Raw genomic sequence first — 27,992 nt, forward strand, 5'->3', positions numbered from 1 at the left:
AAAAGAAAAAACGACAAGAAACATATGGCGATGATGTAATTAAGGTGTAGAAAGCAGAGAGATGAGATTGATGACCACCAAATCTTGCTGGGAATTCAACAAAAATGCAGCTCAAAAGAGCTGCCTAAGAGAGCGCCTATTCGAAGAGCAAGAAATGCGCTCTTGTAGGAACTCTTTTCGAAAAAGCTTCGCCAAGCTTTGGACACGCTAAACGCTATTAAGCCAACTTAGCCATGAAGCGACAAGGTAAGAAAAAAATAAACAGGTAAAAGAAATACCGAAGCAACGTAACCGAACTTACGGTAAGAAAAGGCAGGTAAGGCCGCCAGGTAAGCTCGGCTCTGCCGCCACGAAAGCCCGGCTCTGCTTTTCGCCTTCGATTCTTCAGTCGAGTCGCGAAAGTCGTCGAGTGCGTTTGGTTCGCTGGCTCGTCGGCAGTGCAGCTAAGAAAGAAAAGCAAATCCCAGCCACCAAGAAATATTATCAAAAAAGAAAACAAACTGAGAAAGAAGAAGCTGCTGGAAAAGAAGATCGTCATCATCACGAATTTTTGTGCGCGCAGTCTTCGCCGTTATGCAATTGAAGTGCGTTCACAAAATGCCGAGATAGCAACAATTTTGAATTCATTAATTTGCTGGCGAATTAGAAATTTCTGTCGCGCGAGTTTAAAAGACGCATAAATACTCGTGTCCAAATTAAATATTACAATTTATGGCAAACTCGTTTCCACACAAAACAGCAGCAACGAAAAAGTGAAATTAATAAAGTGAAAAGCAAACGGCAATTGTAGCAAAAAGGCAATTACAAAATCAATATAAATAATAATAGAAAATCATTGTTGCAGCATTGAAGGAAAATACGTATACGTATAAAGAAATAAACAACAGTTAGGGGCAAGCACTTTTCCTCGTCGTCGCTCTGCGAATACGTAATCATTGGGAAAATATCAGCAATTTTGCAACAGTTTCGACACAACAACAACAACAACAGCAGCAGCAGCAACACCAGCGACTGCAGCTAAAAAAAAAACAAAAGTAATTGAGCAGAAAGGTGAGTTCGCAGAGACCAAGAGACACGCATGCAAAGCAGGAAAAAAGCACGAAAAAAGCAGGGAAAAACGAGAGAAACCCTAGCCCTTGCACCTGTTGCCTTCCTGGAGGAAAACCCAGTGCCCAGCATCTTCCGTTCATAATTGCCCGCTTTTTCTCCAACTGTATGGCTGGACTTCCTGCTTACGCGCTTTTTTTGGTAGCTCTGTTTGGTGTTTGCTGTTTGCTACACTTCAGTTTCATTTTCATTTAAATGCGAGCTGAAAACACGGCTTTGGCTCTCAAGGTTGACAACATCTGCGCTTGCCGCTGTGCTTTTCGGCTTCCTCCTCGGATTGCGTATTCACATTTGAATATTATACAATTTGGGCCGTCTCAGTTTCGTAAATAGTTCCTTTTTTGCCATCAATTCAAGCGATTAGTGCTGAATTAGCAGCACAATGTCAAGTTAATTTGGGTTCAGCAACTCATCTCTCAAACTCTTATTTCTGATACATGTGCACTGAAAAAAGCAGTTGCCTTTGTTTTGACGCTTAAATATTTGGGCATACAATGTATATTCATTATTAAAGTCTGGCTAATTTAAATCTATATATGTAAATATAGAATAAATTAATCTTTGCATTCCTTTTTCAAAAGTATTTGCTCTTTTGACAATTCTGATTTAAGTTATGGCCTGAAATTAACAAAATGCAAAACGTTACCTTGTGACCTTTAAAATATTCCATATATTTTTGGCCTTTATAACAAGTATATTGCCGCCTTAAAACCAATAAATAAGAATTGTCAATAATTGTTTCAGCACTCATATATATTTGGCAATAAGTAAGCAATAAATGAAACCCCAAATAAATGTCAATCCATTTAAAATCTGGAAAAGGTCTAGTTTCATATTTCATGTTTTTTTTTCGGTTTGAGAACTATTTTTCTCAGTTCACATATAGCCTTGAATAAAACAGATGGATGAGTTTCAGACTGCCAACACGCCTTCGAAAACAAATGCATTTAATAATGAAACGGAGCGGCCCAAAAAAAAGCTAAAATTAAAATGTGCAGTAGGTGTTGCCATTCCGATTCCGACTACGATTGCGATTGCGACAATTGCCCCGACACTTGCATATATATATATATATAAATCGTATAGTATAGTGTATATATCCGAGCGAAGAGTGAGTGATGAAGAGCTCGAGAGGCAAAGGAAGGAAGTTGCTGTCGGCATGAGTTGCAGTTTCATTGGGCTTCGGTTACAGACTCGAATCCAACTTCTCAGCCCATCATCTCTGCAGTTTGTGGTCTTGTGGGAGTCAATTAGTAGGCAAAATTTAAATACATTTAGAAAGAGGGTGAGGAGGGTGAGGGGGCGGCTGGCATGGCACCCAATTATGCATCCATAAATGTAAACAATCGTCGAAAAGACCCTGTAAAGTGCGGTTCTTCGGCTAAAGAAGAAGTAGAAGAAGTAAGTGCTGAAATCCGTCTGGGCAAAAGTTCACCATGGCCAGAATCTGCAGACAATATAACGTGGCCGAATCGGCTAATGGGAAATGTCAGTCAGTCGGCCGACAACGTTGACTTCATTTACATTTTGGCAAAACAACAAATGAGCTTGCACTAAGCCCCGAAAAAAAAAGGTCGAGCAATAAATTTGTTTTGTAACTCTACCCTTTTTGGCCGAAAACTAAACCTATTTTCTACTTGGCCAAATTCCAGGAGAATTTGCATTCGAACGCCTAACCGTTCTTTCACTCTCTTTGTGCTTCTGGCCATTTCTTTTCACGCTGTGCGCATATTTCATGAGCTGTCGATGAGCTTGGTTCTATTTGGGTTTATTGAAAGCCATTCCCCCGCCAAATGGGCACCGTTCATTAGCGGAAAAATGGGTTAATCTCATTCAGCGGTCTGCCATACAGTTGCGGTCAAAAAAGTGGCACTGATATATTTGTTTTTTTGATTGGCTGTAATTTATCTGATTAATTTAGGTGTCTTAGTTGTTAAAGAAATTCCTAATAATAGCGAATGACAGTGTGTAGATTGTGATAGTAGTAACTGATATAATCTTATGTCAAAAGTGTATCTATTAGCCTTAATATCTTTACTTACCCATCTCTAAGATACGTGTCAGAGCTTCCGCACCTTCAAAGATCCTATAAAAAATGCGCTTTTCAAGTGCGTGCAGTCTGCGATTCAGAAGCTAATTAATCCGCAGATGTGGTGGCGCCAACAAAGTGTGAAAGAGACATTAAGTCTGATTGGGAGGCACGTGTTGTTGTTTGTCGGCGATTAGCCAGATATTGAGATACAAGCAGATAGATAGATACATATATAGATGCTGGGATGATGGCCTTTAACGCCTAGCCGCCAGACAAAAGGCATCTTTATTAAAACATTATTTGGCTCGGCATTGTGGGCCCGGGGTATAAATTGCATTTTAAATACAATTTTTCTGTTTCTGTTGTGGGCAGAGCTACCAATAGCTGACTCAATCAGCCGAACAAAGAGCTTCAACACAAATATTATGATCTTTCTGATTGTTACACGTAAACTTCCGCTCCCGGCTTCGCGATCATCATCATCATTATCATTATGATCCGCTGCTATGCGAACTGAGAAAGTGAAAACTTGGACGATTTTTTGATTGCAAGCATTTGATAAGCAGTAAACGCAGGAAAGAGTGAGAGAAATTTTGTCATCTATTGAGCCAGCTAATGATGGCCAACGTAACAGAGGTGCACAGAGAAAAAATATGTAATTTATTGCATTTCTTTCAAATTTAAAGTTTAATGTCAACTAGAACAATATATATTTTACAAATACATACATGTTGCATTTATCAAAATATTATACCATTATTTAAAGTAATGTTTGGAGGAATCGAGATTAATTTCCTAAATTGTATAGATTTTGACAATAAAATCTTTTGGTATTAATATTTTTATAATAATACTAGATATATTTAGAATTGACAAAACAACCTTATGGAAAATCAAATACCAAAGGTCGAATGATGTTAGTTTCCTATTGCAAGGTGGTCCTTGAAATTTCGTTTGTCTCCTTGGCGGATTTCCGGCTTGAAATTTGAGGTCTTAAGCGCTTTTTCTTGGTGTAAACTTCTCTACCGCTCTCTAAGTATTTATGTATCTTTCTTTCTTTCTGCTAAAAGAAATCAGTTTCAGTTTCGTTTACAGTTTTGGTTTCGGTTTCAAACTCAGTCGGTTGTGGAAAATTTAGTGCAACGGCGCTGTCATAGCTTCGCTTCAAATTGCTTCGTTTACCCGGCTTCCCAGACTCCATCCATCTCTTTCGGCTGGACTGTGTCCGTCTCTTTCGCTCTTCCTGGGAGCGTTTTGGAGCAGTTGAAGCGTGCAGGCGAAAACGAAAGCAGAAGCAGCCGCCAGTTGCAGCTTTTTTTTCCAACTTGCTTTTCATTTGCTGAAATTCGTGTTTTTATTTTGTGTTTCTGCTTTTCACTCTAGTTGATGTTGTAGCCTGTTTTTTTCGCTCTTTTTGGCCAGCAAATTGTTGCACGGACCTCGCTTTTGGTCAGGGCAACTTGGAACGTAACGCAGAAATGCGGAAAAAATTCGCTTCAATTTAATGAAAGTGTCAACTCGTTTTTCATGGGGCTTTTCGTTAGTCAAAGGCAAAACAAATTTGTGGGATTGGAAATGAGTTTGTTGCAAAAACAGCGGAAAATACAACTTTTTTAATCGATAAATACTTAGTGTTTTCCATTTTGGTAACTGTTTTAATGTAGTGATGTTTGGAATTATTTATGGAGCTATAAACATTTGAAAAATGCTGAATGCATCAAGTAAAACTCGTTTACACAGATTTTTGAAAACATTTTCTATATGATAAAACCACGTAACAATAATAATAATTTCAAAAAAAAGGAATTTGAGGTGTATTAAAATAATTGAAATTATAAATAAATTCTTAACAGCTTTTTTGTGGACTTCTACTGCCACTTGAAGCTTTGTTTACAAATTATGCAAGGTTTTAAAGTGCTAAAAATTTCAGATATAATATTTTTTTTGTGTCTCTATTAATTTTATGAGTTGTTTATCTTTGTTAGCTCGAATCATTTGATTTAATGCCCGAAGACGTTTTGAAAAGGTGTCGGGCAATTTATAAATTTACATTTTGAAAGTGATGCAGCAGCAGCATTCGCTGCATTAGCAACGAAAATCAATCAAAAACCAGCTAAGACATTCGAACATCTTCAAAAATTGAAATGTTAATTTCTTGGGCTTTTTGTATCTATCTATCCATCCCCATCCTCTAGTTCGTTCGTTTGTCTTTTGGGATTCGGATTGCGCAAAGCGCTGACAGTTACATGACTTTGAAAAGTATCTTATGGGTGATGCTCGCACAGATATTCATTTATACAGATATGATTTAACATATTTTGGGGCTTAATAATTGCTGGAATGGTGAGCCGAGCGCCAGATGTGCGTGATGGGAAATCCGAATGCTTTTTGCGAAATCGAAATGCACAACCTGTCCGTATCGGTTGGATGTTTAAATGTATATTTACTTTTATATTTACCCGTTGCTACTCGTGGAGCCAATCTTACTGTTGCTGTTACCGTTCGCCGATGGGGCCATGATGCGCCGCTGATGCGCTCAGGTGTTAAATACCTGGCAGCCAGTTCCGCAATGCGATTCGCTGTTAAATGCTTCGGATTTCGCATTATTAGCTTCCCGATGTGAGCAATTTTGCATAATTTGCACTGCGCACTGCCGCGCATAATGAAAACCTTAACCCCAAACGAGGAACTGAACCATGGCGATTGCTACTGCGAATGGGATTCGGATTCGGATTCGGGCTTGGATTTGAATTTGGACCCCGACTCCACGCCACTTTCACGCTATGCAAATTGAAGCATTTGCAGACAATGCCGACCGCAGACAAGTGTTAGGAAAATATGATCCACTCGCCCACACTAATTTCATTATTTAGTTTGAAGGGCTTTGGTGGTTTTGGTGGGTGGCGAAGGGAAAGTCACAGGAACTCTTCAAAACGAAAGGAAGTTACGTGTTATCACAAATGCACGGGAAACTAAGTGCATGCAAAATAAATCCATTCAGTTAAAACCTTCGGAATAAAAATAAAAACATCACACATATTATAGTCTTCCAACATGTTCGAGGTGAAATATGTTCAATCTTCACACCTTTCAATTAGAGCCGCGTAAAATATTAAGTGTTAGCCATAAACGTGATACGTTCCAAAGGAATCGATAATATGTCTATATGTCTATAGACCTGCAGACATTTCTCATATGGAATTAAACGGATTACCAGACTATGATGAGATCTTCTCAGCACGCCCATTATTTCAACGAAAACACTATCGAATGGCCGATGCGGCTCTTTCTTTTCTCTCCTTTCCACAAGTCAATGACTGCTTAATTTAATTTGGCCACAAATCAATGGCCACATGTATCTTGTTCCCCTGCCTAGTTCTGTTTTTTTTTTTTCGTCTTCGGGAACATTTCGCTTGACCCCTGTGAAAGCAATTTCGTTTTGGGGCTCTATTCTGAAGTTTCGGCCAATCAATCATGTGGCTCCCCAGCATTCCTGGCCAGCGTATCTTCTTCGCGGCCGCGAAAGTATCGAATGTTTCGTCGACATCCCATTTTTCGACGCTTCATTAGGTCCAAGGGAACTTTCAGGTGGTTTCTGGTTACATAATGATACCATTAGGGGTGCCAAAAATACTTTCTAGCCAAATGTATCTGACCTTAACATTTAGCTGGCCAGCAGCAGTGTTTCGCAAATGAATGTGCAAAAATGATAGCTGGGGAAGCTGGTTTTCAGCCAAGTAGGCACGTCTAATCTTTGCCATCTCGTGACGCACTCGAACAATGCAATCATCTCGGGGGTAAATGAACTGCCAGCTATTTGCACTCTGCCGATGTCTCGCTTACAGTGAAGCACAACTGCTAACGACCTCTTGACTAGGCACAGTGAGACCCCCACCCCATTCCACGCCAGCCGTATGCATCCCAGGTACAATTGCATTAGAATCATTTACATTCACCGATTCAATTAATATGCAACTTGTGTTGTCAGCCAGCGATTGTCATCATCAAAATTCTTTATTGATTGCCTAGAGTCGTGTCTCGTCCCCCTTTCCACTCGTAAAACTACAATAATTCATGACGTTGACTTTCATTCATAAAGTCTGCGATAGTCTGGTAGTTGAATATGCAGTGAATGTAGCCATTAAATTATTCATTGTTTCGGTCCGAGGAAAGTTCTGTAGAAAGTCGAGGAAAAAACGAGTTTTCCGCCTGTCAATCATTGAGCTCGAAAAGCGTCGTTAATATATGGGAATGCATAGAGATTCTCACATAAAATATTATTTTCAGTTCATATGGGCTACCATAGATGATTTTATATGAATCATAAATGTTTATTGTTATTTTGTACGTACTGGCGTCTGGCATTCTCTTATCAATTAGTGATATACCTATTTCAAACCTACATAAGATACACCTACTATATGATGTGAAACAACGACCTGAAGCATATGGCATCATCTTTTTAGAATAGCAAAGAGTGGGCTTGCTCAATGTCAGCTGTTAAAAAGGCTTAAAAAAAGAAGCCACCTTTGTTGTGGGAATTGAAAATACTAATAGAGCCCAGAAATGACAGCCGCATAATGAATAAACTCTTGAGTCAAGTAAACAAGCCCAGCTGAAATTTTCGACAGATTTTCCCAAATCAATATTTGCACCCAACTTATTGTATATTTTTCTTTCCATTTCGATTCGCCGGCCAGAGTTATTGAACCCATCATAGAAAATGTGCGGAAAATGCCTGCTTATAATTTAGTATCATTTCGTTGGACAATTGTGAAAGTTCAACGAATTCGAAACTTAAATCAGAGTTCGATTGTGGCTGAACTTGCACTTGGATTGATGATGCGGCGGATTGCATCGAATTAAGAAGTAATTGTCAATTGGCATTATTTAAATGATTTCAAATTGCGTTTTTCAACCTTGGCTTTTTTTTGAGAAAGTTGCTGCACATTTTTGCGTGTACGAAGGAAAAATTTATTATTTTCGAGCGAAAAGTGAATGCAGATGGCTGAATAGTTGCCAGCCAGCCAAATGGACGCACACATTTTCCCAATTCCTGAGCTTTAAGATTCGTAACTGTAAAAGATCAGGGAAATCAGCAAAGTCAACACGCACACACAGTCGTCAGATGAAAAAAATAAATAATGCTGAAAAAAGTCGAAGAAAAAATCCAAGGCTCTGATGACTTTATTTTATGGCATCAAGTGGCAACCACAGTTGTTCTGTTTACAAAAGTCCAGTAAGGAAAACAGGCCATCCGCTGCACCGCCGCTGCGATGGTGCAGGATACTCGAGCACCACTTGGCCACCACTCAGATCCACTCCACTCGACTCGACTCGACTCCAGTCCAGTCCGCCAGCTGCAGCCTGTGGGCCGTTAATTGTCCGTCATATCGCATAAAGAAAAAGAAACTTTTTTGATCTGTCAGCGTTATTTGGCCAGAATTGTTCCGAGAACACAGGCAGATGCCGTTTAAGTGTTTTAATTTGACGTGCCCCATAAAGAATGCGGTGAAATTCGCGGTGCCTTTTGCCGTTTTTTCATCGGGTAATTGGATAAAAGCATTCTCGTGTAATGAGTGGGATATTATTAAAAAATTAATTAATAAAATGATTTGAATATACAACTGAAATATTTTTCAGTATATACAATAGGACATTCCCCATTTTCGACAAATAAAGTTTGTTTAAATATATGGACAGATATTTCCCATTTTAAATTCATAGTTTAAAACTTCTAATAAATCAACCACTTTTGCAAATCAATGTCTTTATGTTTGAATATAAAAAAAATGTGTTTATTTTTAGAAAGTAAATGCATGTTACGTGCATGACAGCAAGTTGCATGTTAAACCCTCACTTTGTTTTCATATACTATACTAACTTCTTGTTCTTGTGCCTTTACCCTATATATTTTTACCTCATCCTCGCCTTTTTTGTTCAATTGGTAGTTCTTGAACCAAAAAGTAGACAGGCATATCCGTGAGGATCATCCAGTAAATCTCCGCGCCCATAAATGACACTCAGAATGCAATTCACGTAATTACCGGAGACGAGAGTCAAACTAGAACACGTATGTTTTTTTAGAACGTGCCCGGCCTGAGGAACTTTTTGTTAGCCACTCTATGGAACATACATACATATGTTCGATATAGCCGTACGGCGATTTCTGATTTCAGTGGCCCTTTGTTGGCCATAAACAACAATGCATGTGTGTGCACAAAGGAAAATGCAGCTCAATAAAGCGGCAACAAATGGCACTGAGACACCACCACCGAGAAAGAGAGACTTGTACAACTTAACGGCTTTTGTTGCATAAATCGGGCTGCAACAGCGGCAACATTTGTTATGCGATTGCGATCTATAGCTAAGCTGGCGCAAAAAATGGCGTCGATCGTTGACAATATCGGCGGCACAGTGGGTATTGCGCAAAAGTCGATGAATATTTATGGCCAGCCCTTGCAGCATCCGAACTGTCGTATCGTCGATCACTCAATCGCGGGGTTTCTGCAAAAAGAAAGCCAACAAATACAGCGCACACACATCACAATTATAGACACTAATAACAAAGACGGCTAAATATATATATGACAACAGGTTAGCGAACCTCGCACATTTGCATGTGCGACAGAGACGGGGAGTGTTGCGAAGAAAGGGACGGCACTTTCTTGCCGCTACACGCTTCGAAACCCCGAAGCCCCAAGCCCCCATAGATGTTTATTATGCAATCAACGTTTTTCATCAACTTGACAGACTGAGCCGTGAAAAAACAAAAGACTTCAATCGAAATACTCTAATAGCTGCTGGTCAAATAGAAGATGAATATGTTCACTCTTAACATTCACAGTGTAGTATTGGATTCAGACTTCTCTAAATATGAATTTAAAGCGTTTATATAATTAAAATTAATCCCTAAAGTAAATTTTGTACATACCTATGTACATCTATGCTTGATTTGTCTAGATGGAAAGGATAAAAATGAATTTAATTTAAGTGTTCTTTTCATATCTTAAAATATAGTACTGTAAACATTTTTGATTACCACACAAGGCAGTTTGGTAAGGGTATTACTCATTTTACCAACAACTTGTTATTTGCCACTTAGCTCACAGGTGATTTCGTCTTTATTTACCTTTATTGTGCCGTTGTCAACGTGCCCGGGATGGTATCTCACCCGCACCGTCTGATTCACAAACCGAATCGCAGTTGGGATCTCCATTCCGAATCTGCTATGCGTAGCTCGCACAACATGATCGTCATAACAAGGCATTTCAATAAAAATTGCATGTTTTACACATAAATTCTTGGACTCAAAGGGAACATTAAATTCATCCCATAGAAACAGACCGCGAAAAGGCGCAAAAATACAGGAAGGCAAATTGCATTGGTATATGGAGTATATTAGCTTGGGCCTCTCTGCATGCGGGATGACTTGTAAAAAGGGAGTCCAGGTCATAAACAATAAGTGTGTTTCGGTTCCAGGTGCGTTGAACTCCATCCGAGGGATGCCAAAATTCTGTTTGCTTAGCGGTTCGAAGAGAGTCAAACATTTGTTGGGGCTTCTTTTTGGGATTTTTTGCAGGGGCCTGTCAGCGTTAAATGAGGAAATTTTGATGTGTTTGCTGTTTTTGGATACCGTTATGCGACGGCCTACCTTCAGATCGCACCGCCCATATTATGAATTTGGTTTACAACTCGAATATTCACACAACCCTTTACGACTTGATCTCACTCTTTGCAGAGGACAGAGACCCCAGAAATCACACAATATGGTGTCGCGTCGAAAAATTCTATCACGTTCCCGCGACGATCTTAATCTCGACCAGACGTTCACCCAGCAGGAGGAGGAGGAGGATATCTGGTTCCAGAAGGATAAACTATACAAGGTGAGTTGTTCGTATTTCAAATTATGGATTTGGTGTCACTAGATGTATCTTAACTTACAACTATTAAAGTTGAAGTTAAAAGCAGTAATAATTTCTGAGGTTATAGTAAAACATATTAAGGTATTAAGTAAGATCCCACTCATCCCTTATTTTAGAATTTTTATATGTTTGATAACATTTTTAACATCTGAGAAAGCAAACCACATTTGCATTTTTCAACCTTTTCCCCTTAAAATCCAGTCAATATAGCTGCATTTTGGCTAACTTACATTAGGTATAATTGGCAAATTACCGTATAGAGATTTCCGCGAGACCGTCGAAGAAGCGATGCTAAATCTTGGGTGATCCGTAGAGAACTGGCCCTGGCCCATCGGCCATCGTGGAGTGACTTCCGCTTGGCTTGGACAGGCGGCTTCTATGATTTGTGGCTATTTTCCTGTCGCTCATTCTCAACACGTGCGCTAAACGCGGAGTCGAGTCCACCGCATTGGGGTCACCATGAGACGCACTAACGCCGAGTCTTTGGTTACTGTTTTTTTTTTTTTTTGTGTGTTTTCCGTTTTATTTCATTGTTTTTGGCTAGGGTTTCTGGTGTTTGTTGTTTGTTGTATTGACCAATTGCATTAATTACCGTTAGGCCATCGCATTGCGTTGTGCATTTTTAATTTGCCTACGGGCCGCCAAGGCAGTAAGTCAGTTGAGTGTGGCCAAAAGCGTAAGGCAAATGGCCAACGGCATTAAGCGGCAGCAGCACTATGGCTATAAAAACGCCATAGGTAACCCTAATATTTGGACAAGCCCAGCACGAGCTCAGCGATCGGTATTCATTCGCCCATCTTCGATTACGCTATGTTATTTTTTGGGTCCGTTTCTCTTTGCAACATGTGTGTGTGTGTATAAGCGGGTTGTTTATGTGTGGGAATCCCATTGACGTAGCTGCTAACTGGTAACTAACAGCCAAAAGCCAACCCTTTTGGCTTTTATCAAGGAGTGTTAGTGGTGAGCCCAACAGTATAGGCCTTGGGTGTGTGGGTCTTTTTATGGCTCCACGATCGTATATAATGCAAGTCAGCTGCGTTTAAGCTCCATAAACTGAGGTTTTAGTGTAACCTTTTGAACTCTTTCGAGAGCTTTGGATACTTGGGTACGGCTAGGTAATTGTTTTTCAAGCCAGAAGAAGTTAGAGAAGTGATTAAAATGGGTAAAACTTTTTGGAAAAACTTGAAAAACACAACCTAAAGAAGGCCTAATGAAAGACTAGTAAAATCGCACAGTTGAATGTTTGAAATTGAATGTATTTCTTGCTTACAACAAATTTTATATAAGTTATTAATATTTCAAACTTAAGTTAGTTTGGTTACCAGACTTTTAACTTCTCTTAGCTATATTTCTTTGGCCCTTTCCCGCAAGTTGCGTACCTCTATTGAGTTTTTTGGTTCACCCTAGGCAGTGCTAGGTGCTGCCCACACATTCAACTGGGTTAAATGCAATTCATTCGGCAGCAACACCCAGAGAAAAAAACCATCAAAAGGCTGGCCATTAAATCGATGCTTTATTTCTAATGGCGTTTTGCATAAATTTCGTTTCCAACAGCGATTCAGCGGAATTACGGGGAGCCAAAGGCCTCGCCCAAAGTGAAAAGCGTGCGGCAGTTTCTGGATTTCAGTTTGGTCGCATTTGTCTTTTTCCGTCTATGGTTATGTTGCAATTAGCGTGAGCGTGGCATCTATATAATTCCGTTTAGTCTGGCCCCACACAAAGGCGTCGACAAAAACAGAAACTGTATTTCCCATGGTGGAAACGGTCGCAAATGATGTCTGAATCTGAGTTTTCCTTTTGTTGTTGAGGGTTGTTAGTTGTTAGCCCTTTGATTCGACTTGTGTCTGACTGCTGGCTCCTCGGGGCGCTTATTGAGCAATTTCGGTTGCTCTGACTGCCGCTGTGCTATTTTCAATATTGTTTACAAATTTATTATCTGGGAACGTAGCGACAGAAATTGACTTGCAAACAAAAGACTTAGGCAACGAACTTGCATGCATTCAACCAGAATTCTAGCCTAAGAAAACGAAACCAAACACACAGCCATCAACTACATCGACTTTCCGCCGTCGTTTTTCGTGAAAATGAAAGTTTTTCTCGTTGGTCTGCAGAGTTTTCGCTTTTTCCACTTCCATGCGCAGGCTGTTTTGTTCATTTCTTTTTATTTTTTTTGTTTTTCTTGTCTGTAAGCATTTTCTTTGTTTTCCTTTTCCTCGGGATTTGTTGTCTGGCGACGGCTGTTTTGGCACCCGTTCACCTGGTTTCGGTCTCGCTTTTGGCCTGGGCCGAGCAACAGGATTTGGCGTTGGCGCAAAATAACCGAAATAAGCAGGAAAAACCACTAAAACGAGACAACAGACACAACACACACACACACACATCGTGTGGGCTGGCTTTTAAGCCCAAAAATTATACGACAAATTCAATGGAAACTTTTGTGGCTGCCACTTCATCAACGTCGCAGGATCAATTGAATTTCCTGCTCGTTGCTTGATTGATTTACCTCATGGCGAAAGAGCTGCTCTGGTCCATTATTATCATATGTCAGCCTTAAATTTGCATATAATCTATGCAAAATCATCTGCAAAATGTATTTGCCAGCTGATCCCACTTGGCATTAGGCGAACAAATTGAAAATGAACATATCAATGAACTTTGTTCGCAACTGCTGCCGCAACCTGTCACAAAATGAATTTATCAAGACCGTAATAATTTGCGGTGATTGTATCTATTGACCTGGCAGACACAAAGAGTTTTACCGATGCCGCCGCCGCCGCCGGATCCCAAATAAAAATCATTTTATTAAATGTCAACTCTGAGCGTTGCGAGCATCTGTTGCTCAGTTTCCTCGGGAAGTCGTGACTGCAAAAGTTCAACAACATTTTACACGAAAAAGTGCAGTCAGCACCGGAGATTCTCCGACGTCTCATCTTCGGCGGTGCACCGTGCACGTGTTGCAAGCCAGACTTAATCCATTGGGGCTCCATTACGGATCTTGCAACAGAATAATAGACTTTAATTGCGCCCACAAAAATGTGGTTTGTCGCCTGACGTCATCCGAAAATTCGTATATCTCATGTTTCTGATTTAATGTTGTTCGTATGCTAATCGAAACTCGTTTCGAAACTCGTTCAAACTAATTCCACATGCACAAATCAGATTACGTATACGCCAGGGAGAACACGCGCTCATGGTGTGGCACTTCTGCTGCGGCAGCTTCTGTTGCAAGCTGCAACCTGGGACTTGGGGACTAATTAAAAGTCAGTCAAGAAGCCCAAAAACCAGCACTCGATGAACTTCGGCATTTTGAGGTCGTCTCTCTGCACGGCCTAGAAATATGAGAAACAACTACAGGTTGTAACCAGTTTCGTCGACACTCGAGCGACTCGAGCCTACAAGATTCTTCTGCCGCGGCCGTTGGAAACCTGAAGTGAATCTGCCCAAAGAATCCAACGGAATGAAATCAAAAGTGCTTCCAACTCCCAGACTCTCGATTTCGAGTCCGACGAGTGCGCAAACGCAAAGCATCTGAAAAGGTTAACAAGTTTCACTACATGATTTATTTGCATTTTTAATGTGTGTGCCCGCTGAATGAGCTGAGTAGTGAGCTTGCCTAGACGAGTTTTGGCCAAAATGCTCGTCCGTCCGTCGGTCCGTCCGTCTGTAGAATTGTGGCCAAAAGCCAGACGAGCCAACCAACATTTGATGTTTGCTGGTTGCCCACAATTTTTGTTGTTCATATTTTTCATATTTCACTTTTATTATAACCCAAAAAAGTGGCTCAAATTGTGGGCATGTTGGTTACTGGGCTAATGGCTTTGTTTATGACGTTCTTTGTTCGGGTTAATTGAGTAAGCCAGGTACGGCGGGAAAACATACCAGCTGTTGTGTTTTTTGGCGTTTTTATTGTAGCCGCATGCATATGAGAATAAAATGGGTGGGGGTCATAAATGGAAACCATGAAAAACTAGCACATCTAAAGTTTCAATGCTCATACTGGAGTTTAAAGGCATATTACAACCAAATAAACACGATTATAACATTATTAAGAGTGCCAGTTTAAAGTGAATTTGAAATTTAGTTGTGCATTTATGAAAACTTATAAGTGGAGTTCTAAATTGATGTGTATTCGTGAGGCGCTGATTTAGTTTACAGCCACCTGCTCACGATGAATCGGATAATAGCCCTGGAATCCAGATCCAATGTGGAGTATGTTTTAGACTAGTCCACTTTATGTGCAAGCCTGTTTTTAAATATAAGACAGAAATGTAAAATATTTCCCGAGTGCACTTGGGCATGACGCAAGACGAGAGCAGAGCAGTGCAAACCCCGCAGACAGAGCTGCAATCAACAGCCTTGCAGCACTTCAAATATCCATGCATATAAGTATATTGTTGGATATAAAAAAGACTTCAAGCCGAGCAACACAAATGCAGCAGCAGCCAAACCAAAGGCAACACCACCGACAGCAACGATATTGTTGTCTATAATTTCAAATGTCTCACTGCAACGCGAATCGAGCCGAAAAGCCCCTTAAAACCCCCTTGAAACCCCTGAAAACCCCTTTTTTTCTCGTCTGGCTGTGTTCGTGTCAGCATTTGCTCCGATTTGATTTTAACTTTTATTTAACAAACTGCAAAACAACACAAACGCAAACACAGACTGACGCTTGTAATGGCAGCCAGGCAGCAAAAAGGCAACACAAATAAGTAAAAGTAAAGTGAGTGAATAAAACAAAAAAAAAATAAAAAACTTAAAACGCAAGCGCCCAACAAGGCCGTTCACTTTGGCACAAACACTCAAACACGATGGAAAGTGAAAATTGCTAGCATTAGCTGCAGTCACTATGTTTTCCAGATTCCCCGAAAACAAGTTTCGAATCTTTTAGGATCAAATCGATTGATTTTTCGTAGTTTGCTTTTGTTTTGTGCTGGCTTTGTAATGGGTTTTGAAAGGATCGTTAAGTTTGTTAGCCAACTAAAATGATACGATCTGGGTTCCTTATTACTCCAATTAAAAACACACGCTCTCAATAATTGGTGCAGTTTTTGGCTGATAATAAAATGGAGTGTTTGGAAACTTTCAAACATATAACATAATAGCGTTGCAATAAAACAAAACGTTGTGCCACCTCTTAGGATTGTAGAAATCTAGGCGGTGCTCTCAAAATATTTTGGTTAATTTTTTTTTGGTTACAATATTTCAAAAGTGAGCTTTAAATAATATAACTTCTTCTTTGTAAGATAAGCTTAAATATTTATTTATGTTTCTTTCTGAATTTTAACAACTTAATTTGTATTGAGTAACATCAATCATGGCTAAACAACACACTCCCCTTTGGTTTGCCTTTCAGGAGCACATTCAGGAAGTGCTGGACAAATGGACCCAAATCGACGACGAGATCTGGGCCAAAGTGATCGTCTTCGAGCGGAATCGTCGCGTGGCCAAAGCGTACGCACGCGCCCCAGTGCTGACCATTAATGGATCCGACGATGGCTTCGACGGCATGCGGTGAGTAGCAGTTGGCCCAGTCCTCCAGCCCTCCAGCCCTCCATCCCTTGACCAGCCATAATTATCGGTCATTGCAAAGCGAAGGCGAGGCGAACAAACAGAGGGTACGAGGCAAAAAAAGCCCAGCAAAACACATTAAACATGGGCAAACAATGCCTTTGAACTTTGCTAAAACAAAACAAAATGAGACACACACATAAATATTAATGCCAGTTGGTGTTGCCTGAGCACTAGCAAAATCATATGCCCTTGACCCACTGGCAAAGAAAATACCCAGCAGGAGCTGCTCGTCTTTCTCTCTGGCAAATTGAAGACACGAAGGGGTAGCATCACTTTGATGAACATTTTGCTACAGACAGTAAACTCAGCGTTTCGGAATATTTCATTACTTTAATAATTAAAATAATTTCAATTAAGTTGTAGTAGAGATTCCTAGAATTGATGTGCTCATTATTGATTAATTGTTATAAAGTTTACAATGAAAGAACATATAAGGTGGTGTTGAGTTGAGAGCCTCGCCGATTCTTGCACAAGATATCCATCTCGGGAGCTCATACAAAACGTGCTTGTAATTGAAATTTCAGTAATTCCCATGACAAGTGTATCGCCAACTTCGATGCGAATGGCTGTGTGGCCTTCAGTTGGCCATCTTGCTGGCTTTTTGCTGTAATAATAAATGCCTGCTGATGTGCTCTCGAAGGGGCATTGAATGAAACGCCCATCAAATTGATGGGCATGCCATTAAAATTTAATTCCACCGATGAACTTCACTACGCAGAAGATGTAAGTGGAGGAGAACCTTCGCAGGTGCAGGGGCAGGGGCAGGGGCATTGCAAAACGGTGACCTTAGTGGAAACAATTTGTAGCATGTGAAAAGCTTGCTGGTGGGCTGAGTGAATAAAAAACAAGAACCGAGAAGCGAGTGAAAATGCTTTAATAATTGCGCTTATTTCTATGAAATGAGCGATTTCCGTTTTGCCAAAGCAATTTGAGTCAAGAATTCGGCTTGTCTTATTTCTACTATTTTTTGTTTTTTTTTTTGGAGGTCTTCCAACTGGTTCTTGGTATTTTTGGGTGGCTGCAATTGCAGCAAAGGCCCTAATTAACATATTTCGCCTCAAAAATATTGCTGTTGCGTGCCAGAAATTGGCAAATGCCAAATGCTTTACGCTCAATTGCCGTGGCAATTTGCGTCAGTCGAAATGTCAAGAAGTTTTCAAAACCTAGCATACTCGTACATACTCGTAAAAAGTTTCAATTCAATGGATCTATGCATAATGCATAAGGCTAAAAGTACAGGGGCATGGATGTGGCGATTATTCAGTTCAAATATTGAAAAGAGTTGGCCAAAAAAGGGCATCAAGTGCAGGAGGAGATCGTGTGGCGGCGGCGGCTTCCTTTGTAAATGGCCACAAATAAAGTTGCTGCCAGCCAAATGTCAACGGCGCAGATACAAGTACAAATAAATTGCCAGCGGGCCGAAGACAATGAAGATCGAGTGGAAAACAAATGAAATTGAAAATAATAACGAAAGTCATTCATTCAATTCGTTTTCATTCGTGACGAGGTCATCACAGATTGGCCATGCAAATTGCTCTTGTCATGGCAAGTCTTTCACTGCAATTTCCCCCCTATCCACCATGAAGATTGCATTTTTTCGTTTTTTGTGACTATTTGACTACTTGTTTATGTCAACTGGGGGTTAAGCAGCACACAGCATCGGATTGGCGGAGTATCGGAAAAACTACGTAGCCAACTTTGCATGCCGAGAGTGTCAAGTTAATCAATTGCCAATTGCCGCCGACTTCAAACATGCACACCACGGCAAAGATAATTTATGGCCATGTTGTTGGGCCATGTTTATGAGTCTGAGTGTGGTCCAAAGACCCTTGTACTTGTCACTGCCATTGTCTTTTTGTCTCTAGCTGCCTGATTTTTGTCTGCTTTTTTTTTCTTCGTACTTTTCGTATTTTTATCGCCGTCTAGGGCCAGCAGCTTGTTTGTTTAATTAGCCGCTGTCAGCGCTTGTTAGCCACTGCTATCATTCGGGCTAACCGAATTGCATTTGAATGTGAAAAGGCGAGGGACTTCGGTGCATATGTACGTGCATACTGAATGCCATTTCACACGCAACGCTTTTCATTGGAAATCTGGACGGTATGCAAATATATGGAGCTATGGCCACGATCTCCATGATGATACGTTTTATGTGCATAACATATATAAAGTATAAAGTATCAAAGTATGTGTGGCTAAAACAATAACGATTAATTTGATGTAACCCCTGCATTTTTCATTTAAGTTGCGCTATTTAAATTAATTTATTGTATTAGTTAGTTATTTATGCACTGAAGCTGTACTTGCCTTCGAAAATATTCATTGGAGTGCATTGACTTTCAAATGCACAACAAATTTAAATGTTATGTGTATTTTGTGCAGTTATTAGTCACTTAAACATAACATTAAATCGGTTGTTGCAACAATTTCAACTGCAAGCTGTTTAGATGCATTTACAATATTTTAAGGGCATTTGGCCATCGGCTTAGATGAGTGTACTACTTCCCATTTTTGTGTGTTGCATGCATAGACAAATTTCCATTTGTGGAGTCAACTGCCAGCTGCTGCATGTAAATTAATTAATTAGACTGACTAGTTGCCAATTGCTGCTTGGTGTTGCCAGTTGTTAGTTGCTAGTTGCAAGTTGCAAGTTGCCGGTGTGGGCGCAACACTCAAAATGGGGGACCACACGCACACCGCAGCAGCTGCGAACAATGATCTTTCAACAAGCGCGTTTAATTAATGGCCAATCCTTAAGCAATCATTGTGGTCCGGCAATTACATTATCCGAGAGCTCCGACTCGAACTCAATTGAAATGGCGCCAATACACTTTTGGCAGCTTATGACAGTTTGCGAAATATTCCGCTGCGTGGGCGTTGCCAATCGAATTTGCATGTGGCTGGGAACAAATGAAATGGAAATCAAATTATAATATCAAGCTGTGCTCCGATTGCAACACACAATATGGGTATACACGGTATACACTTTAATTTTTTTTAGCATGTTTCGTGCGGAAAAAACTAAGGCAAGGGGCGCGCCAAGGTTGAGATTTGCGAGAGTTGGCCGACAGACAAAAGACATTTTCAGCCTGTTTTTATTCAATTTTATTTTTTCCTTCGACGGGCTGCCGCTATTGCTGAGTAACCGCAGTAGTTGCAAAAGCAACACTGTCATTGTTGCTGCCACTGCAGCACACGTGCCACATTTGTCAGGGCAAGAACAATGGTGGCGACGGCCTTCGGCCCAGCAATTTAAGGTGTGACCCCAAAAACTGGAGCGGGAAATGCTCTGGCCGCACAAATGTTGCCTATAATTAGCCATAATCTAATTAACGGCGAATCAAGCCAAACTAGTTCGCCGATCAGATCAGGGTTCGTTTCCTAAGTCTTTCGTTTGGCGACTTTTACTAAAGCACATAAACCGAATACATGGCCACATATAAAATATTTTTGTACGTATGTACATATGTATATAGCTATAGTAAATCGTTGTCTTTGCTATGGTATTTTTAACTGAACCGGTTGGACATTGTTTTTGCCCACTAGCCGCAGGTCAAAAGCTGCTCCCAACCACCGTTCGAAACCAGTTGCCGTTAACTGCAACTTTTTTACGGTTGCACCAATGATGGTGATGGTCTGGTTGTCCGTTCGCTGGCGTTGGCTTCCTCGAAGAAGCCACATAGCTGGTTCGTCCTCGCAAGTGCAGCCTGACCCAGTGCACACGTTTAACTTGAACTCCAAAATCGCAGTGGTTTCCAGTTTTGCAGTTTGGCAGAGCGAGTTGGTCCGGTCGATGGATCGACTCTCGCTTTCAGCTGGGCCTTTCGTATTTCCAGCTCATTTAGGCGTGTCAAGTCAGGTCCAGTCCTGAGACCAGACGACCTTGCAACCAATATACCTACTCACTATATGGTTATCATACATAAGTGCGATAATGCCCCGGCCACATCGAAGTGAATGTCTCCAAGACATGCTCTGAATAGCTATAGCTATACATTATATCAAACTGACAGTGGGTTGGGCTGCTGGTTCTTGAGTTTAGCTCAATAGCCTGGCACGATAGAACTCTGCAGAAGGTCTTTGAAAACCGAATCTTAATATAATCTAAATGTACTTTGTTGTATAAAAGCGAATATTAATGCTTTACTGTTTAAGCTGGTATAGACTTTTTGCAGAACATGCCGCTTAGCGAAGTCAACCTGTACTTCTTACACCCTTCTGCTCTCAGCTGTTGCCTTTCAGACTTAATAACATTTCGCTTTTGATGGCTCGAATTTAACGAAGCATTTACCGAACAAAGAACTGCAAATCCGCTTTCGGCAGCTGGCGTTCAACCTTGGGGGCCACACATCGCATTGGGCATACGAGCGCGGCACAGCCCGTCCATGTCGATTTCATTTCATGGAAAACTTTGACACACATTTCAACGGTTTTTACAAGCGTTTAGCCAATAAATCAGCTCCGGGCGGCAGACGTTACGCGCAGAACTGAAGCACATGGCCAAATGCCACAGCGATGCTAACGGCGATTGTGGTTCGCAGTTGCAAGTTGCTGTTGCTACCAGCTGATGTTGCTGTTGTTGTTCTTGTTCTGCCTGCTGATGTTGCGCTTTGCTGCGCTGGCAGCGCTTCATTATCCAAATTAACATAAACCATAATAGTGACAGAGCGTCAGGTGAAGAATCTCCGGCAGCAGGAGCTGTGCAACCACTGCCACCATTACCACCACTTCCATTGCAGCAGCGCAGCAGTAGCTTCATCTTCAACTTCAGCTTCAGCTTCATCTTCAGACGAAGATTCAAATTCAGCCCCTTGCCGTGGCCTTTTATGCAAACGACAATTACAATTAGCCTGGCTTCATTGTCTTGGCTCTGCGGCTTCCTCTTGCCGCTTCTTGTTAGCATTTCTGCCGACATTTTCGGCGACCTTAGCGCCGAAGGAAAAACCAAAGAAAAAATCATCGAAAACCTAAAAAAAAAAAACGAACATTCATCATTTAGTTAAGACCGAGCTGCGGCTTAGCTGGATTTTGTTTGGGCCCAACTTCGGAAAGCCAGATTTATTGTAAGCTTTGAAAATAAACCCTATTTTGGAAAATACAAATTACACGGCGCAATCCTAATCACCGTTCACTTTGCAACTTTGATTTAAGGGCATTGATTAAGTTGTGGTTAAGTAAGAAATGTTATATATCAGATTGATAGTTGAAAAAATAACACCTATTTATTTATTGTGGTTAAGTAAAACATGTTATATATCAGCATGATAGTTTAAAAAAAACACCTATTTATATAATAATCTTTTATTAATAAAACTACAAATATAGCATAATTCAGTGCTAAAAACTTCAGCTGTTAATGACTCAGCTTTTGGACCTTAGACAATTAGGATGAAAATTAAGGCCTTGGCGCCGAAATATGACATGTTTATTTAATAAATTTTGGGCTGCAGCTGCCGCACTCTGCCGCATGTGGCATAAATCACTGTCAGTCCGCATTTGAGCCAGTCGATTGAACAGTTCTTTTGGGCCTGAACGCCAGGCAAAAACGCAAAATCCGTGGCCCAAAACCGAAAGAGCCAGACCCATGGTAAATGTTTTGTCAAACGTTTAGTGCAACAAAATGTGGCACAGGCAGGCACACGGGCCAAGACACCAAGTAACCTAGTATGTTGTGAGTCACTCGACGAGGCAGCAACCTCGATTCGATTCCAGAAAGTGAATGGCGCCAAGTGGCAAATCATTTTGGCCACATTTTTGGGCATGCTGGCTTATCGATTTTAAATGCGGCAGCTGATTGATTTGCAATTAATAAAACGCTCATTACGGCTCTTTAACGATTGCACAACATTGTCTACATTAATTTGTTTTGCTTTTTATTTTATTTTTTTTTTGCAGAATTGGACTGTGCGGCTTCGACAATCCGATGAGGGATCAGAAGACCGACGAGATGAAGCGCGTCATCGGACAGGTAAGTTTCCAATTTATGGCACAATCAAAGCGACAGCGGTTTAATTAGCTTGGACAATAAACCCCAATAAATCGACGAGAAATCTCCATTAGCGGGTAGATGGCGTGAAGATTACGGAATACTTAAAGCTTGTATCTAATGCGAAAAATAAATTAAATTTTCATACGGTTATGGGAGACATTGTTTCAAATAGGCACTTTGAGTATTCTTTAATGCATAAAAGAAAGAGTTGTTATTTTTCCGAACCAATGGAATCATCTCTCGTTAAAAGTTAAACCATTTAATTACCGCATCAAATTCACGAACTTAACTGTTTATAGGGTGTTAAAATCAAAATGGATGACGCTGGGAACATCCTCATCCGGCGGTACGCCAAAAGCAATGTCTACGTGAAGAGTACCGCCAGCAGTCCCAACGAGGAGACCTCCATCGGTGCCGAGATCTTAAAGCTGCCCAATCAGGCGCTCGAATCCGAAAAAATAGTCAAGGTGAGTGGGACGGGACTTTGTACGTGGTTGCCATTTATCGCGATCCGCGATCCCACCTCACATCCATTCCAAATGCTAATGAGCGTTGCATTGTTCTCCCCAGCTCTTCGACATGAAGAAGTTCCAGTCGAATGTGAATCGCGAACTGCGACGCGCCTATCCGGATCGCCGCCGCTTGGAGACGCAGTGCCTCTCCTCGGTGGCGTTTGTCAAGTCGGAGAACGACATATTGGAGTGCCCCATCTGGGTGCTCATCGTCAATGTGGTGGCCATGGATATGTTGAAGAGCAAGCTGCCACCAGGTGGGTTCATCGAAGCCATATCCCATCTATATCCTAAGCATAATATATATTGTTATCCTCTTGATGTTCTCTTCCTATTCAGTGCAACGTCCCATTGTGGACATCAAGAACCGCCCGCGCATTCCGATTCCCGACGAGGATCCCTACAGCGTTGCGGGCAACGGAAGTGGAGGCAGTTCCGGCAGCTCTGGCTTCGGCAGTGGCCACCAGGCGCAACTGCATCCGCAGCAACAGCTGGGCAAGCATCTCAATGGCAACGGAGGAGGACATGTGGCCGCCACGAGGGAGCAGCTGCTGCTGCAGACGCAACAACTGGCCCACAAGCGCAGCGAGAAACCGCCAAAACTACCGCCCAGGGATAATATCTACTCGCATGATCTGATTCCAAAGGTAAGAGAACAGCAGGTAGATGTGGGTAAATTATATTTTATTAGTACTATTAGTATTTAAATACTTTAAAATTAGAACTGAGAAGAGCACGGCGCCTTAACGCCATAATGATTCAATATGAAAATTGCAATATTTAAATATATTAAGAAAAGTTCAACGTAGTAAAACTGAAAAACACTTAAATGTACCTAATTTCTTAATATTTATGTCTGCTAGTTCGTTTGAAATAGTGATAATAATTTCAAATCGTTTAAAAAGTAACTCCCTTTGTGAAAAAAGTATTCAATGCAAAATGAACATATATGTATATATGTACATTGGTGCGATCGTGGAGCACGTAATACACACTTTTTATGGCATACTTAGAAGCAACCGAAGTGTGGGAGATTGCCCAAGTGCAGTTCATTTGCTGGCAAAGTGTCGGAACAAATTTGGAAGCGCCAAAACACGAGTAATAAAAGCCACGCCGGCGCAGGAGAAGAAGTGTGGCAACCTGTCGAGTCGCTGGGTTGAGTTACTTTTGGTGGCTAGTTAGTTAGTTTGGGTGCCCATGCTTGGTCATATGCGCAATGCGGCCACTTGCAAAATGGAAAATGGGTCTCCCTCATGGAACTCCATGGCTGCATGGCTGCATGGCTGCATAGCTGCATGGTCTCCATTGCTGGCGATGATTTCGCCGTTGGGCCTCACTGAGCAATTGGCATTGCACTCAATAATATTCGAATTTCAGCAGCAGCGACTGGCCGCAAATAACTGCAAACGAATCGCGTGTAATTAATATGCGCGGAATGCCGCCGGATTGCTTTGCAGCTCGATTGCCAATTGGGCCCAACGACCGATTCAGTGCCTCTTGGAGTGGAGCACTGGTGGTCCGTTGTGCCGAACTGGTGGGCACACCTTGCGCAACTGTGAATGGAAAATTATGATCGGAGATACCATCACCTGGTCACTTTCCTTCTAATTTCACGCCACACATTTCTTTCTATCTTTCTTTCAGCCGGACTATGATGACATCGATTTGGAGACCCGTATCAAACTGTCTCGCGGTAAATCGGACAAGGGCAAAGATAATAAGAAATATGGTAAGATCGAGATCCCTCCATTCTGTCCTTTCTAATTTGCATAAATAGCAAATTCCTTTAAGAACTTCCTTAGTATGAACAGGCTACTAAATTAAAAAAAATAAACCATTATAACCAAACTAATCTTTCTACAGATGATCCCTACTACTGCGGCCTGCGGGCCCGAGTTCCGAACTTTGTAAAGTCCGGCAAGCCGATACCCGCGCAGGTGGCCAAGGATCAGCGGGATGGCAATGGGAACAACATCGGGAACGGCGGCATCAGCACACTCAGCCAGAAGAAAACGTCGATGATCCACAACCATTTGGGCGGCATGCATCCGCACCACATTCAACAGCAGCAACTGATGGCCGCGGCGGCGGCTGCGCATGCGGCACAGCACCACCATGCGGGTCACCAGCGGGAGCAGCAGCAGCAGCACCACCAGATTTGGCAGACTCGCAGCTATGAGAGCGGCATAGGTATTTATAAACAGGGTGGGCCCAACGCCGCCCACCAATCACACAAATCGCACGCACTGCAGATGCAAATGCATCAGCAACTGCAAATGCAAATGCAACAGCAACAACAACAACCACAGTCACTGCCAACGGACCTAACAGCAACCACTGCAACAGCAACCACCAAGACACAAAGCACAGCTAACCAAGCACGTAGCCACCAGCCACATCCGCATCTGCATCCGCACTCGAATCCGCACGCACATCCGCACCACAGACTCCACCGGCATGTCCACGTTCGCTGCGAGCGGCACGCCCACTTGCAGCAGCAACACTCTGCACCGCTGCAATCAGTGCAGCACCAGCCGCAACAGCAGCAACATGTGCAGCAGCAACAACCGTACTACGACAACTTGGAGGACTCTGTGGCTCGCCGGGTGACACGGCGACACTCCACCCGTCGTTCTGAAGAGAGCTCCGCCTGCAATTGCGTGAGCTGCTATGCGCTGGCTCCACTCTGTGGTGCAGTTCCTCCGCCACGTCCGCAAAGGAGCCTGAGTCAGCAGCAGCTGAGGCGTCACCAGCGGCTAAGTGGAAGCCTGGTGGAGCAGGAGGTCCGGCCGGCGGTGGTCAAGTGGTGCAGCGAGAGCGATGTCTCGGTGCTGGAGCTGGAACCTACGGAACCCACAAACGAACGGTACGACGACTGCTACGACTACGACGACTTCGACATGGCATTCGACCTGGACGATGACCTGGGCTTGACCGAGAACATACCGCGCCGCAAGGGCACCGAAACCGTTGACATGTACATGGATCGCTCCCATCTCCGCCAGCTGCAGGCGCCGGCAGTGCTGCGCACCAAGTCGCAGTCCACCGAGAGCTTCTTCGAGCAGCCCAACGAGGAGGGCTCACTGTACATGTACGGCGGCAGGAAGCGGATTGCGGTGAAGGCGCCGTCGGCGACCAATATCTATGACCGCGTGCGCGGCACCATCGACTACTCGGACAGGGGACGCAGTGCGGCAGGAGCGAAAAGGGGCCAGTGCCACAAGAAGCCACAGCTGCCAGCGCCCAGTTGGCGGGGCGGCAAGCGACAGGAGCAGGCTCAAAACGCTGACAAAAGACAAAGATATGACAATGCCACCAATGGCAACAGCCATGGCAACGGCAACAACAGCAGCAACAACCAGCACAAAAGACAGCTAACGAACGCCAAGCAAGACAATGAGGACATGTTGAAAAGCAAAAATTATTTCAATAGTAAAAACAAAAGTATAGCAGCGTCAGCCGCAAATGCAGCAGCAGCAGCATCAGCAGCAACAACAGCAGCAGCGAAAGCGACAGCAGTATCAGCCAACGTTGCAGCAACATCTGGATGCGGTGGAGCTGAGCCGGGAGCGGGAGCGAGCGTAACAGGAGTGGCTGGGGGAAAGGCCCGAGGAGGCGGTGGGCCAACGATGGCCCCACCACTGGCCACCAGTCCAGCCGCAAACAATGCAACTGCGGTTAGTAAGGCACCTTCTGCTCCTCCGCCGACGGCCAGCAGAACCGGACGCAGTGCCAGCCGCCTTGACATCAGCGACATGGAGTCCATTTATGGCTACCTAAAGCCCCGCAAGCCGCGCAGCCTTAGCCTGAAGAAAATCCAAATACTCGACTACTAAACGGACACGTGAATTTCTATGGGGTTGCTCTAAATCGAAACGAGGTTATATGGCCCAGACATCGATATTAGTTATTGTTTTTTGTTGCCCTATCCCCTTGAATCGGATGATGGGTGGCTGTACATACATATATACTATATTATACCCACAAACGCATCTCGGTTACCTCCTTGCCCGGTGAACAGAACCACTAAACTGTACGATACTTTTACTAACACAGCACCTTGGACTCCTCTAGCCTGGACAGTCACGAAACGCAAATGTACATACAGCAAGTGAGAGTGGGTTACTGATTTTAGAGGTAGTCCAAAGTCCAACGAGTGGGTTGTAATCTGTGGAAGAATGCCCTTACATTACATTATAACCCAAAAAAAAGATAATGCAATTAAACAGATAATACCTTCACCAGATTACAACCAAGTACCCGCTTGGGTCTACCAATTGAATCCACCCACCCCAGCACACATCATTATCCTGACAATTGTACCCGCACCCGATTTGTAACCACCGATTTCTGTGCTTCTTGTAGATTCGGAGCTTGTTGAATCACCCTACAATCACATCTACGGACGCCATTTACCGCTGCCAACGCGCGGCTACGTGCCCACGCCACGCATGTTCATCGGGGAATGGGACTGAGCGTAGTTCACACCGCACCTGGGCGGGATTTTAGCCGGATTTTGAGCGGCCAAGGCACAAAACACACCACAACACTTGCACATCCCGGCGTGAGAGGGAACGACGCCTACCGTGCAGAGCTAATTTAAGTCAGCCGGCTGCACCCAGCTTGAAATATTATTTACATTATATTAATTTAGCAAAATATTATGGTAAAATAATATTAGGCTAGGCATAAGCAGCAACAAAAAACAAGAGCAATCGCAAACCATTGTAATATTTAGTGGTACGGCAACCGATTTTTCGCGCTTTTCCCCTAGCAATTTTGAGATTACGCACTTGAGCCAATTTTGTTTACCCTGTTGTACGAAATGAATAAATAGCCATTACATTACGAGTTCAGTT

The 27,992-nt window shown here is 42.4% G+C and overlaps 1 protein-coding gene across 2 annotated transcripts; it reads left to right on the forward strand.

Moving 5' to 3' along the window:
• The first annotated feature begins 377 nt into the window (after positions 1 to 377).
• Positions 378 to 27,984, forward strand: LOC117136604. 2 transcript variants are annotated; one of them, XM_033297587.1, is made up of 10 exons: positions 378 to 1,050; positions 10,881 to 11,025; positions 16,418 to 16,575; positions 22,528 to 22,600; positions 22,921 to 23,088; positions 23,192 to 23,390; positions 23,473 to 23,780; positions 24,778 to 24,862; positions 24,997 to 27,013; positions 27,499 to 27,585. In XM_033297587.1, exons 2-9 carry the CDS (start codon positions 10,909 to 10,911, stop codon positions 26,967 to 26,969), a joined length of 3,081 nt encoding a protein of 1,026 aa, XP_033153478.1. In that variant the 5' UTR covers positions 378 to 1,050; positions 10,881 to 10,908; the 3' UTR covers positions 26,970 to 27,013; positions 27,499 to 27,585. The 2 variants fall into 2 exon arrangements, with proteins under 2 accessions (XP_033153478.1, XP_033153479.1); XM_033297588.1 differs by having other exon boundaries at positions 380 to 1,050; positions 24,997 to 25,323; positions 27,499 to 27,984.
• Positions 27,985 to 27,992: the final 8 nt, after the last annotated feature.

This window comes from Drosophila mauritiana, chromosome 2R (genome assembly GCF_004382145.1).
Source record: "Drosophila mauritiana strain mau12 chromosome 2R, ASM438214v1, whole genome shotgun sequence".
NCBI lineage: Eukaryota > Metazoa > Arthropoda > Insecta > Diptera > Drosophilidae > Drosophila > Drosophila mauritiana.

What these genes read in the sequence shown, in the direction of transcription:
- LOC117136604 (XM_033297587.1), top strand. Translation starts at nt 10,909, where the DNA reads ATGGTGTCGCGTCGAAAAATTCTATCACGTTCCCGCGACGATCTTAAT. An exon ending in AATCCGAAAAAATAGTCAAG is followed by an intron (nt 23,089 to 23,191) that starts GTGAGTGGGACG and finishes TGTTCTCCCCAG; the next exon opens with CTCTTCGACATGAAGAAGTT. An exon ending in CAAAGATAATAAGAAATATG is followed by an intron (nt 24,863 to 24,996) that starts GTAAGATCGAGA and finishes ATCTTTCTACAG; the next exon opens with ATGATCCCTACTACTGCGGC.